General features: G+C 51.0%; 1 protein-coding gene across 3 annotated transcripts in view; it reads right to left on the reverse strand.

Moving 5' to 3' along the window:
• ENOX2 (ecto-NOX disulfide-thiol exchanger 2) overlaps positions 1–13,675 on the reverse strand; it is a 17,398-nt gene extending 3,723 nt beyond the window's left edge. Inside the window, exons 1-13 of one of the 3 annotated variants that reach the window (XM_042040230.1) lie at positions 13,544–13,675; positions 12,796–12,927; positions 10,616–10,771; positions 9,698–9,904; positions 8,995–9,228; positions 7,967–8,179; positions 6,372–6,478; positions 4,174–4,288; positions 2,985–3,166; positions 2,330–2,437; positions 1,458–1,514; positions 381–489; positions 52–137 (exon numbers count right to left, since the gene is read on the reverse strand). In XM_042040230.1, coding sequence (XP_041896164.1) covers positions 52–137; positions 381–489; positions 1,458–1,514; positions 2,330–2,437; positions 2,985–3,166; positions 4,174–4,288; positions 6,372–6,478; positions 7,967–8,179; positions 8,995–9,228; positions 9,698–9,904; positions 10,616–10,771; positions 12,796–12,892 — 1,671 coding nt within the window. In that variant the 5' untranslated portion in view covers positions 12,893–12,927; positions 13,544–13,675. Of the gene's footprint in view, positions 1–51; positions 138–380; positions 490–1,457; positions 1,515–2,329; positions 2,438–2,984; positions 3,167–4,173; positions 4,289–6,371; positions 6,479–7,966; positions 8,180–8,994; positions 9,229–9,697; positions 9,905–10,615; positions 10,772–12,795; positions 12,944–13,543 lie in introns of those variants that run through there. The other 2 variants (XM_042040231.1, XM_042040232.1) reach the window with 2 other exon arrangements.
• Positions 13,676–17,041: the final 3,366 nt, after the last annotated feature.

The following is a 17,041-nucleotide window of genomic DNA, read 5'->3' on the forward strand; positions in this document are numbered from 1 at the left end:
CTGTCCCCACACCCCCTGTCCCCACACCCACCTCGCTGTCCCCACACCCACCTTGCTGTCCAGGCGCTGCAGGTAGGAGCAGATGTACTCAATGCTGGCTCCAAAGGGGTGCACGTGGAGAAACGTTGAAATTATCCCTGGGAAAGGAACACCACAGAGGTCATTGTCATGAGACAAAAGCCAGCTGGGAACACCGGCCCTGCGCCACTGCAGGCAGCACAAGGTCACACCCTGACCCCAGCAAAGCTCAAGGTTTTCCTCAGTTCCAGGCCTGCCACCTCCCCTGGGATAACCAAAGGAGCCAGAGGTGGGCAGGAGGAGTGCAAGGTCACCTTGAAGCAGGTTCCCCCAGCATCACCACCAAGCCCAGCAGGACTCACCAACCAAGAGAACTTCTCGCTCAGATTTCACAGGGCTGTTGCTCAATGTCTTCTCCACTGGACATTCCTTCTCCTGGCTGCAGGCACAAACTCTGGACGTGCTGCCCTCCTGCAAAACAAACCCCCAAGGCACGTTCCAGACAACCTGGCACACCAGGCACTGCCTTGGGCAGGCTCAACAGGCCATGCAGGGGTGTTTTCCTGGTTTCTGAGTCACTGCAGCCATCACTGCTGTATTCTCTATTTTCCAAAATGCTCCCAACAAAGCACAGCTGTGTCCGTGCTGCTGGGCCTGAGCCACCAAGTTAGATGAAAAGGCCACGAAGTTCACCAGATGTCACCATGCACTCTGTACCAGCCCTGCTCTCTGACATGATGTCTGCTCCAGAAGGGCCTTGATTTAAACAGCAAAATACAAACCAGACCGTGGCCTTGCCATGACTAATTCAGCTGCAGAGGTTTGTTTTACACATGCCCAAACTGAGACAAATGTGATTAATCAAGTGCAATGGGGCTGCACAGGGCTTAGGATCAGACTGTTCCTGACTTGAACTTGTGGTACTGAATTAAAACAGAATTTGGCACCATTTATTATCCCTGACACAAACACAACAATGCAAAGACGGTGGCTGCACTAAAAGCAGGACTCGCTTTTATCCCCTAATTTTATGCAGAATTCCAGTGGCCTGAGAGCTGTGGACAGCTATAACTGGGAACAGCTCCAGTGACCAGTGAGATGGGCTGGAGGGAGGCCAGGGACGAAGATAGACTTGAGCGGTCCCCTGGGTCTGCTCAAATTCTTATACCAGTGCAGTTCTCAGCTGCACAGGGCTGAGGCTGTGCCTGAATGGCCTGAGCCCCCACATTTGCTTCCAGGGGAGAAAGAGGAGCTCTGCCCTGTGGAAGCTGATCCAGGGACTGGATCAGCACTGCAAACCCACAGGCTGCCTTCTCCTGGAGATCACAGAGTCATGGAATGGGTTGGGTTGGAAGGGGCCTTACAGCCCACCCCGTTCCAGCCCCTGCCACGGGCAGGGACACCTTCCACCGTCCCAGAGAAGCAGCTCTTGGACTTACATTCCCTTGGCAGTCAGCTGCATCTCCCTCCTTGTCCTCTTCATCTGCCATGCTCTGCTATATATGGGCAAGGAAAGGCAAGATTACTGATGATAATCTGTCATTTTTGTTTTGAAGCTCCTGCTCTGATGATTACGGGAATACACAAAGCCATTTTTAGTTAGTAGAATAGCATTTATTATCTTCCTTAGCTCCTGGCACAAAAAAGTGGGACTAAAGATGGAAAATGAGATAAACCCAGTATCAGGCTGTGTGGGCCACGGGGGAGAGTGCTGCCTCATGCTTCTTGTGTAATTGTGTCTGTGCTATAGAGGAAAGGACCAGGCAAGTGTAGATTCATGCCCTGATCCACAATCAAATCAGAGTGGATCACACCTGAGAAGCAGCACTATGGATTTCTGCTTGGAATTCTGTGTGGATTTCTGCTTGGAATAAACCCAGCGAGCACAGAAGTGTTAGAACACCCAGAAAAACTTCCCATTCCAAAGGAGGGCATATCAAAACATGCTCCTAAACCACAACTGTAAATACCAGAGTCTGATAATTGACACCTTTTTCTTATCTTTTAAAGGCTCAGGTTGCAGAAAACCCCATTCCAGCTGTGATGCCACTGTACACTGTTCAGTGACAGTTATATTTTATTTATACAGTTGCTGAGATTGTCTCACAGGTACATGAAGCATCAGCAGGTCCACTACTGACAGACATCCTGCAATTTGACAGGTAATTTCTCCTCGCTTTCCAAGGACAACTGCTCCAAACCAGGGCTGGGCATTCTCACCAAGAGTGCAGCAGGACAGAAGTCCTTCACCACGCTCCTGAGCGACCAGAAAACCCAAGCACTGCACAAGGAAGACCTAGATGGCACATACCTGCTCCTTCAGGTTTTCTAGTAATGTTTCTATTTTCAGTTTGTCTTCTTTCACTTTTTCCAACTCAGCTTCTCTCTTTTTGTACTCCTCTTGGACTTTCAAAAGATGCTAGAAGAGACAAGATAAACTCTTAATCTGCCTGCCACCTTCTTAACCTGCCTTCCACCAACTATTGTTCAAAGACTATACAATTTAGAAGGGCTTTTCCATGAAGACCAGACCGGTCATGTCCATCATTACAAGACGAAGCATAAAACAAGGAGGATCTACCTCAGAGATGCCTTTGCCTACCAGCATACAAAAAAGCACGGTTGTGTAAACATGGGGCAGTAATTCCATCCCCAATGGACGGATTTCCCACTTCCTTACTCAGCTGGTTATGGACAGACTGGGCACTTTGGAAGTCACGGTGAAGAGCACACGAGGAATCCATTAACTATGGATTGCTTCCACGGGACTTATCAGCTCACACACAATCCCTGGTTTCAATATTTGCTTTGGGGTTTTTTTCAGCAACACTGGAAACGACAGAGTTGCTCCCCCTTGGCAGTTTGGATCCTGCTTAAATCCAGAGTGTTTTTCCACAGGTTTCTGCCGCCCATCCCAGCCCCTTCCCCTGCAGCGTGGCCCCAGCTATGGAAAATTCCAGGCCCACCTTCTGCATGCCCTGCAGAGCCTGCTGGAGGAGCTTCATCTGCTGCTCCTTGGTGGTGTCCTCGTCCCTGGTGGCCTTGCCCTGCTCCTGCTTGAGCAGCTCCACCTCGTTGCGGTAGGCGTCCAGCTGCCAGCGCAGGCTGTCGTTCTCCTCCTTCAGCGCCTCCACCTGCGACACCAGCGCTGGGGACAGCACCAGGGTCAAACAGCTGGGAGCAAGAACCCCCTGGGAGCTCTCCCCACCCTGCACAGGGGCTCAGCAGCTCCCAGTTACAAATCCTGAGCACCCAAAGGAATGGCTTCTGCTGTTTGGGATATCACAGGGCTGGAGCCCCTCTGCTCTGCAGCCAGGCTGGGAGAGCTGGGGGTGCTCACCTGGAGAAGAGAAGGCTCTGGGGGAGACCTCAAAGCTCCTTCCAGGGCCTAAAATGGCTCAAGACAGCTGGAGAGGGACTTTGGACCAAGGATGGAGTGACAGGACAAGGGGAATGGCTTCCCACTGCCAGAGGGGCAGGGATGGATGGGATATTGAGAAGGAATTGTTCCCTGGGAGGGTGGGCAGGCCCTGGCACAGGGTGCCCAGAGCAGCTGGGGCTGCCCCTGGATCCCTGGCAGTGCCCAAGGCCAGGCTGAACATTGGGGCTTGGAGCAGCCTGGGACAGTGGGAGGTGTCCCTGCCCATGGCAGGGGTGGCACTGAATCAGCTTTAAGGTCCCTTCCAGCCCATCCCATGATTCCAGCATCTCTTTAGTAAACAAGCTCCTCTGGACAAAGAGGCCCTCTCAGTGTCAATGCAATGTTTAGGATGGAAGAGGTAAAAAAAAGGAGGGGAAGAGCATCCCAAGGCAGACTCAGGAGTGCACTGGAACGGGACAGCTCCAGGGTGAACCTCTGCCCCTGGATACCACCTGCACAGGGCAGGGAGCTTCCAGCTCCTCCACATCCAGCTCCAGGAATCCCAACCCCCTCCCAGGAACAGCAGCTCAGACACTGCTTTCGGTTCCCCTGAGTGTGGCAGGGAACAGTGACAGACCCTGGCTGCAGACCCAGGCACCAAGAGGAAACAGCTCCAGAACTGCACTGGTTCTGCTCTGCCCGTGGCCACTTTGGGGCACAAAACACTGAGAATGGGACTCCTGAAAGAAACCACTGAAGAGAAGCACGTTATGAGCTGCAAAAAGGGATTTTACCTGACTCTTCTGTTTCTTTCATCTCTGATGGATCTTCTATTTCTTCGTCAGACATCTCCATCTCCTCCTCCCTCCGAATGCCCATCAGCTCATCATTGTGGATGTTACGGATTTCCTGGGGTTCAGAAAGCAGAGGGGGTTTCAATACACATTTCGAGGAACAGGTTGGCTGGATGAAAAGTTGCTGAAATCTAGGTCTGCAAAACACAACTCCAGGATACGATTCAAAAACTGGCACAGATTATTAGATCAAGGGCAATATCCGGCACACTCTGCCAGTGCTACTGGGATTACTGACTCTTCCATCTCCCTTCTGCTCTTGTGATGAGGCAGGTCAGCCTTGCTGTGTGAGGAACTGGAATCAGCCCTAATTCTCTGGAGCCAAAAGTCCCAACCTGAGGTGGGACAGAGCAAAGCAAGCTACAGCTTCACCCCTGCATGTACAGGGACCTCCTCAAGGTGACCCCAAAAGGCTGAGAGACCCTTTAGCCAGCATCTGATATCTACAATGAGCTGAGAGACATTTTAAATTACACCTGAAAATGCATCATCTACTCACAACGTTTTTATAAATATATCTGCCAACACCTGTACCAAGAAGCTGCATCTTGTGGCTTCTACCTTCCCTTAAGAGCAGTCCCTAAGCTGGGGGAGAGCAGCAGACTGAGCCCTGGCAGCTGAAGGGCTCCTGAAAGAGGCCTCACCAGTGGTCTCACAGCCTCCTCCCACTGGGAGAACTTACCTTGGAACAAAAGACAGCTCCAGCTGGAGAGAGAGCTCCCACCCCAGCCACAGCCAGCAATCAGAAGGCAGTGAAGGACAGGAGCACTGAGCTCAGAGTGAATCTGAATCAGATTGCACTTGTGCAAATCAGATTGCAGAGGTGCAAAAGGAACCTTGGCTCCTCTTTTAGCTGCTACCAAGGTTTGACTCAGTGGGCTCTGACAAGTCCCACAAGTGCAGTCTCATGGGGGGATCACAGCTGGGAACTTCCCAGGACAGCACGGACATTTAGAGTGTTCCAGCATGGTGCAGGATCAACCACCTGCTTGGTACCAGCAGGGCCCTGGCTGGGCATGATCCAGAGCCTTCTCAGGCTGCAGCTGTACAGCAAGGTGGCCTGGACACCCCAATCCATGGGGATCACAGGCCTGGACACCTCTAGCCCACAGGGATCCCAAGCCTGCACATCCCTGGCCTGCAGTGACCATGGATCACCAGCCTCTCAGCTTTGCCCAAATTCACTCTGGTTGTTAAATAATCTTAAAGGTGAAAGGCAGCTCCTGGCTTTGCTGGGATAGACTTCCTTTCCAAGTTTGTTGTAAGGAACTCAATATCCCAGACAAACCCAGAACCACAGGAAGATTTGCACCAGAGGTAAGGAATGACAGCCAAAGGGACCAGGACAGGGTGGAGGAGTGGGATTAAACCTCATGAGACTCAACAAGGCCAAGTGCAAGGTCCTGCAGGCCCAAGGTGACAGCTGGCAGCACGGATTTCACCACAGCCCCCAGGACAAACATCTCCCCACCCATCACTTCCCAGTGGACACCCTCTCTTTACCTCAGTTTCCTTATTTCTGACATTCTGCCTGACTCCTTTATCTGATTTGATCAAATCTTATTGGACTAAGAACTATTCTTCCTCCTGCAGGAAGAGCAGTGGGAGTGACAAGCCTTCTTCCATCAGCTCCTTCCTGATCACCATCTTTAAACCACACATTTCATCATGTCACTTCATGGGATAAATACACAAACATGAGAACATCCGCCCTCAAGCTTTCCAGGCTGTTCATCTGCAATCATTTCCACCTCTCAAGGTGGAAATATCACATAAAAACGTGATCAAACAGATTCTGATGACACTTAGGGTTTGTTGTTGCTTTTTTAAACATCTCTCTAGAAATCCTTCTTGCTTTAATATTAAAACCAGCAGAAAAATCCATGTTTATTATCATTATTATGACTGTTACTGTGCACAACTTCAATCAGCAGACAGGTCTCGATGTATTGCTACTGGTGACACAAATACCAAGAGAAAATTTATTACCTGTACCACAAGAGCCTCCTGAGTGATCCCCACCTCACACTGTGAAGGAAGGTGGTGTTATCCACGCGAGCATCGTGCAAACTGAACATCAACATCCTGACAAGCAAGAGACCGTGCTGGAGGATCTAACACAAGAAAAGATTACCAACCTCTGCTTGTTTGCACCACACGCTGATGTTCTTACGCTGAGCTTTCGTGAAATGGTCCCAAGCCTTTTGTTTGGAGGCAGAATGGTACACGGCCACTATCTGCTCGACTGGAGTAGCAAATCAGCAGCAAATCGGGCCCGAATAGCATCCAGAGAGGGCGAACAAGAGGAGTAAAGGAGTAAAAAAGTGGAATCAGGCAGGTGGTTTGGCTCCCCTTTTCTCATAACACTGCCCTGCGCTGACGCTACGCTCAGGGAAGGGGCTCAGTGTCTGGAAAGAGCCCTGTGGGCTTCACCAGGCCAGTGCCAAACGCTCACGGAGCAACGACCAACTGGGGAACGGGCTCTGCTCTCAGCTGGGAAAAAGGCAGGACACGTGGAGAAAAAGGCAGCACAGGTGCTGAAAAATAGCCAAATATGCTGTGTGAGGCTGGCTGGGAGTGTAAGTTCAGAGGGGCAGGACTCACCTCTGAAAGGGGGTGATGAGCTACAACCACGAGTTCTGGCCCTTGGACAGTGCCACAGCCTGTGTGAGCTACAGGAAAAGCACCAGGATCAAAGCAAAAGCACCAGCCATCACCTTTTCTTGGTCCTGGGATTTGTGCCTTCTGCTTGTCTAGAAAATTCACAGGATTTGGAATACACAAAGTGCTTCTCCTTGGCTGAGAGCTCACCCACAGCACAAAGCACATCCACTTGACTTTTTTCTATGCTTGTGATGCAGCACCCATAATTCTCACAAAACAAACACATCTCCCTGCTCCTTAGAGTAACCTAAGAGTGGCTGAGATATCCATCTTAGTTTCAGAGAGTGGAGTTACACACTAGTCTCTATTACTACTTACTCTGCAGTGCTCACTGTATGTCCCTCTGGACCGTGTGCCCGTAGTTTTTACCATTAACAGAATTTAAAGAAAAAAAATAATTTTAAAAATCAACTAACAGCTAAAATCATTAGATACAAAACCAAAAGTTAGGAATGTTCACAAGCTAGGCAAGGGGCTCAAGGAGAATTAGTACAACTGTGGAGAAGGTACTCAGAAAGAAGTAAAAATATTCAGATTTATTAAAGCAAGGATGTGTAAGAGGCAAGGAATGGTCTGAGGAACTGTTACAAATCACATCCTGGAATTAATACAGTCCATGCCTCTTCCTTGATTTCCTGGTTTTTAAAGTACTGGGATTTGAAAGACCCAGGTTCTGCAGCAGGGTGTCAGAAGCACTCTGCTGCATCCTACCTTTGGCGAACAAATCCTGCACACTTGGCTGAGGCACCAGATTCCCAGGAACTTACCTTGTCTGTGCACAGGAGGGGTTGAAAAGATGACAGAACTAATAACAGACGATAATTAAGAGGAAACAAATTCAGAATTCATTCTCTCCTCCCCCCAGATGTGGACTCTTACTCCAGTAAAAAGTCCCACAAGGAATTTTTGCCAGGTTAGTGCCATATGATTCCAAATCAGCCATAGCTGCACAGAAGCGATTGCCACTTCTTTTCCCAGAGCCCTTTTAGCGGGGCCTCTCCAGACTCTGGAAATTAAAGAGTCTTCCCTACAGCAGACAACCAACATCCAGCATGGAGACACCACTCACACTGCACCAGGATCCCTGAGAGAGCCAGTTTGAACTTCTCTTTAGCTTCTTCCATCTCCTTCTGGTGAGCCGCCTTCTCGTTGACGAGCCTGCGGATGTGGCTGTTGGCCGACTGGATCATGGAGTAGAAGTTGTTGGCAGTTCTCCTGTTTACTTCCCCACGTTCTATCCAGGTCAGCAAGGTCTGGATGGCTTCCGAGAACTTGGTGTCATCTGCAGCAAGAAAGGACAGCTTTACACCACAGCTCTGGGGTGGCCTGGGCAGCTTTCAGGTCCTTTTCCTGGAGCTGAACTGCTCCTTCAAAGGTCAGCATCCTTCAGGTGACTGATCATGACTCCTGGAAGCAGGGAAGGATCTGAACACGTGGCTGTACAAAGGAAGGCAAGTCTAGCACCAAGCTGATGGAGCAAATCACCTGCTGAGGTGCAGCAAGAGGAGGAACGAGCACTAGAAACTTACTGGAAAATTTCATGTCTACTCAGATGGGCCCTGAAAGGAAATGTCCTCCAGCTCCAAAATCATCAGGTCACACATGAATCTCAGGCTTCCAAGAAGGTCTTACACTAGTCCTTTCAACCTTAACCAAAATTATCTGGAAGAAACTTGTACTGAACAGTTTTGATTTGAACAAGTTTGCTGCACTCAACAGGTTTGTTCAGCCTTGGGAAAATAAGATTATGGGGAGACCTCATCACTAAATCCTGGGGAGGGCTATGAAGATGGAAAGGATGAGGGGGAATGGGTACTCCTGGGGACAACTTTTCACAATGGCAGCACTGTGGAAGCGCTGGGTTCCCCAAGACCAGAGGCTTTCAAGACTGGGCTGGGCAGAGTGTTGGGCCATCTGGTCTAGACCGTGCCTCTGCCAAGAAAGGTTGGGCCAGGTGAGCCTTCAGGTCCTCTCCATCCTGAGCTTCTACAAATACGATTCAAGCGCAGGGGGTTTTTCTGACAAAAAGAAGGAATCTGGCGGAGAGCTGCTGCACCCCCGGCGAACGCAGCGCTGTGCCTGCCCAGCCCCTCTCACCTTTGAGCTTCTCGGCCACCACGCTGCACTCGTGGTCGGAGTAGTGGACGACGGGGGGCGGGGAGGGCGGGCGGAAGCGCTCCTCGGCCAGGCGGCGCCGGTGCCGCTCCTCGCGCGCCAGCATGCGCTGCTTGCACTCCCACTCGTACAGGTCATCCCGCGCCTGCGCAAAGTCCACGTGCAGCCGCCCCATGTCCTTCTTGTCCGTGCTGGAGCCCAGCCGGATGCGGTAGCCTGGCGGGAATGAGGGTGCTCAGGTAGGACGGGGCTTACCTGGGGCTCCCGTGGCAAAAGGAGGCCACGGGGTTCAGCCCCGATGGCTGACAGGGAAGAAAATCCTACCAAGGCAAGCCCATCAGCCAAATAAAACCCCACGAAGTCAAGCCCAGCCAGCAAATTAGGAGAAACTGTCCGTTTTTGTAGGCACTATCTATAGAATTAGCTGGGCACTTATCCATGTAAGATGGGGATAGACTCTGTACCTCAGCCCAATGTTTTGTATACGTTTTCAGGTGACAAAGCATCGCTGCCTTTCCTCTCAGGAGCTGCTTTCTTGTATTTAAGCAGAAATTCAACAGCAGCAGAAGGCAAACCGACACAGCATCAGAGAAATCTGCCCCAGTTCCTACTGTTCTGTCTATAAAGGCACCATCACAGTTCTGTCCCAGAATTTTAAGCTTCCCTCTGAGCCAAACACACCCACCAGACAGGTAAAGTGCCTTGTCCACCATGAACTCCTCAGCAAAGCGGATGTGGCAGAAGTTCTTCTTGCTCTTGCGGATAGCTATGACCTCCCCACACTGCTCAAACACCTCCATGATGATCTGCTCTGTCCCATTTTCTGGCAGGCCTCCAACAAACACTGTCTTGCACCCTGGGGGCCTCTCTCTCGTGGCCGGAGGGGGAAGATCTGAAGGGAGAAAGCAGAGCAGGTCAGGTTTTGGGTTGCCGGCACACATTCCTTCCACCTGCTCCTCTCTCCTGAGGGATGACCACACCTTCCTGGCTTCCTCCAAACACACACCTGGTTATGCCACACTCAGATTTATGGAGTGGATCCACAGCACTGCTGAGGTGCTGGATAAAAAAATAAGCACATTCACCAGCGTGTTTCCGAAAGACCTTGGGAGCCTGGAGCCCTCCGAACACTCTCCCAAGTGCAGGAGGTTCACTGAGCTGCTGTCAAAGAACACAAGCAGCACCAGGAGCTCCCAGCTTTAGCATGGGAGGTGCTATAAAATCACAGCTTAAAAGAGTGCCCTAATGTAAATAACACATACAAAACTTGCTCAGGGGATCCTCTGTGCTGCAACTGCACATGCTCCAGACTTGTGTGCTTGAGCTACACCTCACACCACACACAAGAATCAAACCATGAACACCTCAAATACCCAGCAACTGGAATGGCTTTTTCCCCAGTCCTTACCAATCTAGCAACTGCAAAGGCTATTTCTGGAGATGGCAAACACTCAGTGACAAGAACAGGCTTTTCCTGTTGCTCTGTCACCTTCCTGCCAGCAGTGAGTCACGGGAATGGCCCTTTTCTCACACACACCTGGGGTTTACAGAAACACGAGCATGGGGATACTCCTACAGAGACACAGCACAAGCAGACACTTACGTGGGTTAGGTGGGAAGAGAGTGCAGCTCTTGCAGTGGATGATCTCCTTCACGGCCGGCATGTCCGGAGGGATGGGAGGTGGGACGATCCCCAGGCCTGGCATCATGGGGTTGATCGGAGGGATTCCAGTCATCATCCCAAGAGCAGGATCAAAATCTAAGTGGGGGAGAGAACAAGGGAGTCAAGTGGGGGGCTAGAGTCACACAGCAACTGTGAGCCCTGACAGCAAACGGGGAACGCTCCCACGCCTGCCGGTGAAAATCGGGAACTTGACAACATCAAACTTTACATCTGCGCCCTTAAAATAATGTTTTAAAACTATTTCATTGCTCATTGCCACAGCCAAGTAACTTTTCTCTGTTAAAATAAACTACTTCCTTCTCTCCTCTGTAGAAACCAGCTCCCATCCAGTGTCAAACCCTTCCCAGAGAGGTTTGTCCACAAAAAGACACCTGTGACATAAGGAAACAGTGGAAAACCTGACCCAGTTTGGTTGTATTAAGTAGTTCAGCAACACAGACAGCTGTGACACAGGCTTAAGGGCATCAGGAAGAATTTGTACATGGAAAAGGTTGTCAGGCACTGGAAGCAGTGGAGTCCAAGGAATGACTGGATGTGGCACTCAGTGCTCTGGGCTGTTGACAAGGTGGGGAACAGTCACAGGTTGGACTCGATGATCCTGGAGGTCTTTTCCAGCCTAAATGGTTCTGGGATTTAGGGCATCATCTCACCAACTAGGCAAGTGCAGCAACTCCAGCAGCAGAGAACCTGCCATCTCCTCAGTATTTTGAAATACAGTCATAGCAAAAACACGGATCTGAGGCCAACCCTCTGCCATCAACCGGCACTTTTGGAGGAATGGACAAGAAACCTTCCTGTTTCAACTGTGAAACATGGACGTAGGAGCGCATGGGAATTGTATCCTTATCCATGGGAGAGATTTGATTTTTACTTCACAGAAGAATGTGAGCATGAGAAGGACATGGAAATACCATCTCCACAGCAAAGCCACATGTGAACCAAGGCCTTGGGGACAGGAGAGAACTTTCTCTATTACTGCTGAGAGAGTTGGGGCTGTTCAAACTGGAGAAGAGAAGGTTGTGTGGAGACCTCACCACACCTCCCAGTATCTGAAGGCACTACAGGGAAACCGGAGAAGGACTCTGCATCAGGAACTGGAGTGACAGGACAAGGGGGAATGGCTTCCCACTGCCAGAAGGGAAATTTAAGTGGGATATATGGAAGGAATTGTTCCCTGGGAGGGTGGGCAGGCCCTGGCACAGGGTGCCCAGAGAAGCTGTGGCTGCCCCTGGATCTCTGGCAGTGTCCAAGGCCAGGCTGGACAGGGCTGGGAGCACCCTGGGCTCATGGAAGGTGTCCCTGCCCGTGGCAGGGGGTGAATAAGATGAGCTTTAAGGTCCCTCCTAACCCAAACCATTCCATGATTCCAAGAGCACAGACTGGAGGCAAAACTTAGGGCAAGTTAAGTGGTTGTGTTAAATACAGGATTGGCTGCACAGCAACCCACCTGCTGTGTGCCACAAGAGCAGAAATGGGATGGCAGAGTGCTGCCAGCACAGACTTCCCTCCCCAGGTGAGCAGGCTGGTCTTGAGGCAGGGGAGAGCATCCTTCTAAGTGCAGCAAAGCACTGGAACAGTCAGTTCCACTCAGGACTTTGATGTCCAGCATCCTGCACTGCTGGGCAATCAGGCACAGCTCAGCTCTGTTCCTGCAGGAGCTCTTTCACCCAGTACAAGGTGACTCACCCATGCACATGTATTTCAGACTATAAGGCGGTCATTTCTGGAGCAGAATCTTCCATCAATTTCTGCTATATCCATTTTGCTGCCCTGTTGCTTTCCTCTTCACCTTCCTCCCATCCTTCCTTATAAGCCATTCCAGTTTAGCTCAGAGTAACTCGTTCCTGGATATCATTGGCTTCCTGTCCTGTGTGGCACCCTCCTCCTCCTGCTCTGCTGCAGGGTATCTAGAGGTACCCCACAATGACTATTATTTGCATTAAAACACATGTATCCTCGCTTCCTCTCAATTCAGGTCTCTAAATAAATCACGTGCAGAATGAATGCATTTCAAACACAGCTCAGTTTGTACGTAGGGGTGTTTGCCCAAGAGCACCGAAACAGGCTATTCCCAAAGAGCCGTGGCAGGCTCAGCTCACCAGGCAGGAGGGGCTGTCCTGTCATGCCCATGGGAGCCATGCCCAGGTTGCTCATGGCGGTGGCCCAGGCGGTCGGGTCGGACATTGGCAATCCCATCGGAATGGAGTCCAGGCTCAGATTTCTGCCACCATCTGTTGAGAGAAACATAAAAGTGATTAAGGGCTTAGAGCAGATCTCAGCTCTGCCCAGTGAGGCTCTGCAGTGTCAGCACCCAAAACCAGAGCTCAATCCACTCTCAGGGAAGAGCCAGATTCTGTCCAGCTATGAAAATAAATCTATTGGGACAGGTATAGAGAATCACAGAAGGGTTTGGGTTCGAAGGCACATGAAAAACCATCCCATCCCACCCTCTGCCATGGGCAGGGACACCTTCCACTATCCCAGGCTGCTCCAAGCCCCGTCCAACCTGGCCTTGGACATTGCCAGGGATGGAGCAGTCACAGCTTCTCTGGGCACCCTGTGCCAGGGCCTCCCCGCCCTCACAGGGAACAATTCCTTCCCAGTATCCCATCTAACCCTGCCCTCTGGCACTGGGAAGCCATTCCCCCCTGTTCTATCACTATGTACTCCTTGGGGAGATCCCACAATCGGAGCCTGGCTCCAGGCACAGCAGTGGGGCTGCAGCAGCACCAGAGCCCAGCTGCCCTGCCCAGCCTGCACAGCCACACCCCAGCACAGCAGCTGCACTCAGGCTGGATTCAGGGATCCCCTGTCTACTGCCAGCAATGGAGCTGGCACTCAGGTCACCTGGGGGAACGCTGCTCCTCTTCCTCGGGTCGCTTCCATCCTCAGCCGGGCTGTCCGACCCCCGCGGGCCAGCAGCGCTGCCCAGCCCCAGGGACTCGGTGCTGGCACGATCAAAGGGCAGGTGGTTTAAACCTAAAGGAGAAGAGCACACTTAGAGGCTTTACTTAAACTGGTTTGTGATGCTTCTGGATCACAGCAGTGAGAGAAATGCCCAATTGTGGGCACAAGCAGCACTCCAGGCCCTGAAGGAATCCTGACTGCTGCTTACAGGCCCCAGCTCCACCTGATCTGAATGTTACACAATAAAATATTACTCACCAGCATCAATTCCACCACCCACACAAATCAAACTGCCTGACAGTGTAAGCCAGGGGTGCATCTTCCCCGGGTTGAGCAGCATTTCAAGCCTGGAAACTCAAAGGACGGGATTTTTCCCTGTTTTTCAGTCCAGGAATACACTGTTAATAATTACTTATGTTTCACCAGTGGAGAATTTACCTGGAGTCATTTACTACCAAAAAACAAGGCACAACTGAGATCATCTTCAAAACGAGAAGATGCTGCTGGAATTTTTGTTCCAAGAGCCTGCCAGACAGCTGCTTCTGGTCATGGCTGTGGAAGGGGCTCTGGGATGCACATCCCAAAAAGGGGAGCTCCAGACCCCCACTGGCTGCACCCTCCTGTCAGGGAGCTGTGGAGAGTAAGAAGGTCCCCCATGAGCCTCCTTTTCTCCAGGCTGAAGAGATGGGTCCAGAGCCCTGAACTGACTGACCATCGAGTTCCTCACACCTTGCCACAATCAGCACTTGCAGGGATGCAAGTCCAAAGGAGCATTAAAATATCAAGTTTGATTTACCTCTGTCTCAGCAAATTCACTCTGAACAGCCAATACAGAAAAAAAAAAAAAAAAAGAAAAAAACCAAACAAATCTTTTTTGTGGACCCATATAAAGTGATACAGATAACCACATTTCTAAGATACTCTGTGTTCCCAGGGGAATCAGCAGAACTCCCAGAGCAGCAACAATGATAATTATCCCATCCCAAGGCACTGATGGGCCGAGGCATTTGTACCAAACCTTCCCCCAGACTCTCTGCAGCATTGTGGTTTCTGTTCCAGAGGATTCCACTTCCAAGAACTTAACAAACGTGGCTGCTGGGTCTGGCTGTAAATAGCCAAGGGGATACAGGGAGCCTGGAGGGCTCCTCTCTGAGCCACTGAAAGGTGAGAACGCAAGAAGCAGCCAAAAAAACAAGGACTATTCAGCTGGCAACAACAATAGTCACGCCCGGCTATGCAGGATGCCTACAATGCTGTGTCTTAAATATTCCAAAGTCAAAATATCATGGAGGTCATGAGGGCTCAGGAAAACAAATCTGAATGCAGTAGGTTAAAAATAGAGAGGTTGTACACGGGGAAGACAGCAGGAGAAAGGAAAAGGAGCAGTTCTAAGCCTACATTGATATTACCCGTGTGACAGAAAAGGCAAAATTGAACTCAAACAAACGTTTTCCCATCCTTGGGAACAGGGAAGGATGGAGAGAAGCAGCAGTACAGCCAGACACTGGTGTCACCAGGATGGACAGACACCCTGCTCTGGCTGAAGACAACGCTGTGGAGACACCTGGCACTGACCAGCACCTGAATGCCAGTGGACACTGCTCCAGCCACTGCTTTCCAGCCCACTGGGGAACACAGGCAGCCACTCACTCCAGGCACTTCCAGCCCCAGGTTGAGCTGGGATGCTCAAATGTCCCCAGGGCCAGCTGACAGCCAGAAACAAATCACCTGGAAGGCTCTGGGTGGAGGCACCCGTGTGACCTGGAGCACGAGCCTTGTCCTCAGGGCTCCCCAAAACAGGACCAGCTACCATCCACCAGAACCTAACAACAAACATGGGGGAGCAAAACTCCTTGGGAAAGCTTTGCTCTCACTTCACCAGGATGGAGAAAGAGCAAATGCCCCAGGAAAGCAAAGGGCAGTATGGAAAGTGGGCGATGGAAGCAGTAAAAGGGACCCTGCTTGCTGCTCTTGCAGCAGCGAGTTTGCTCCAAAAATTAAAACAAGCCAGAGATAAGATTCCAAACACCCTCATTATGTCAGATTTGCCACCCTACACAAGATAAATGCCGTGGACAGCAGCCAACTTTCAGACCTGCCTGCCTCTCTCCTGTCATCTCAGCGAACAGCCGGAGCTTCAGCCACACCCCACTGGATACAGAGAACGGGCTCAGAAGAAAGCTGAGGCTGCAAAAAATCCTCTCTCCTGGGCACAGAGCAGGATAAAAGCTGACAGGCTCAGCCAGTACAGCCAGGAGGCACAAACAGGAGCATCTCTCTGTCCTTTGTGCCAACCACAATGAAGTGTCCTTGGCCATTCCAAGCTGCTCTGCTCAGGAGGGAAGGGACCAGCACAGGAGCAAACCACGGGGGTTTGCTCAGTATTCCTGCAGTGAGCCAGCCTGCAAAGGCCAAAATCAGATTTCTGCATTTGCTTGGAAATGCTACACAGAAAGTAAGGGGGGGGAGAAGAAAATTTGGGTTTCCAGCAAGTGCCAGAACCGGTGTCAGCACTTCCAGAGCCGTATGTGGCACAGGTGTCAGTGTGCCCTTCATCTCCTCATCCCTATCTCCAGGGATTTTCAGAAGAGTCAATTTTTGAGAGTGAGACACGAGGCACTGCCATAATGCAGTGACTAAACATTTAAAAATAAAAACTTGGGCTAGAAGATTCCTCAGTAGAAAAACGGATCAGGGAAAGAAGGGTGGATGCTGAAAGATGAGCAGAAGGCGACTCTGAGCAAGGCCTCTCCCTCGGCACAGCGGGTCCTTGTGGGCGGTTTATCCCTCTGGAAATAGGTGCTGAGCTGTGCCTAATGGGAAGAGTCCACACTTCCCACTGGCCTAAGAGCACTGACAGTGCAAAGTCCCCCCATTCCACTGGGGTGGGATCAATCCAGGGGCTAAATATGGCTGCAGCTTTCACAGCACAGCTTCAGAAAGGGGCTGGAGAGAGAGCAAAGATCTCAATGTTCCAGGCGTAAATCAAGGCAAGTATCCATCCTCACTGGGTCCCGTGCCAGACCCAGGACAGGACTTGGTTTTCCAACCCTGCTAACTGAGCTTGGCCATTGGCCTTAATGACCAGGAGGAAAATAAACCCAAACAGTCCCTGAGGTGAACTGAAAAGCCTGTTCTAAAATCATTCCCATTACCAAGAGCTGGAAACACTGGAAATCACAACCAAAACACGGGATTGTGCAGCTCCTGTGCAACACTCCTGGAACCACCTAGAAACAACACAGCACCTACAGGGCTGCCACCTTGGGATGTGGGCAAAATGTTCCCTGCTGGGTTCAGGAACACTCAGTGAAGGGTGGCACGAGCTCTGCCACAAGCCTGGCACTGCTCTGGAGCCACACACTCCGACTGCAGCCTCACTCTGCCCAGGCACTGGAACAGTTTTCCTGCCATCCAACCAGTTAATAAACAGCAGGA

Source organism: Corvus kubaryi, unplaced genomic scaffold (genome assembly GCF_017639235.1).
Source record: "Corvus kubaryi isolate FWS band 111438036 unplaced genomic scaffold, C.kubaryi_AGA036_p1.0 37395, whole genome shotgun sequence".
Taxonomy (NCBI): domain Eukaryota; kingdom Metazoa; phylum Chordata; class Aves; order Passeriformes; family Corvidae; genus Corvus; species Corvus kubaryi.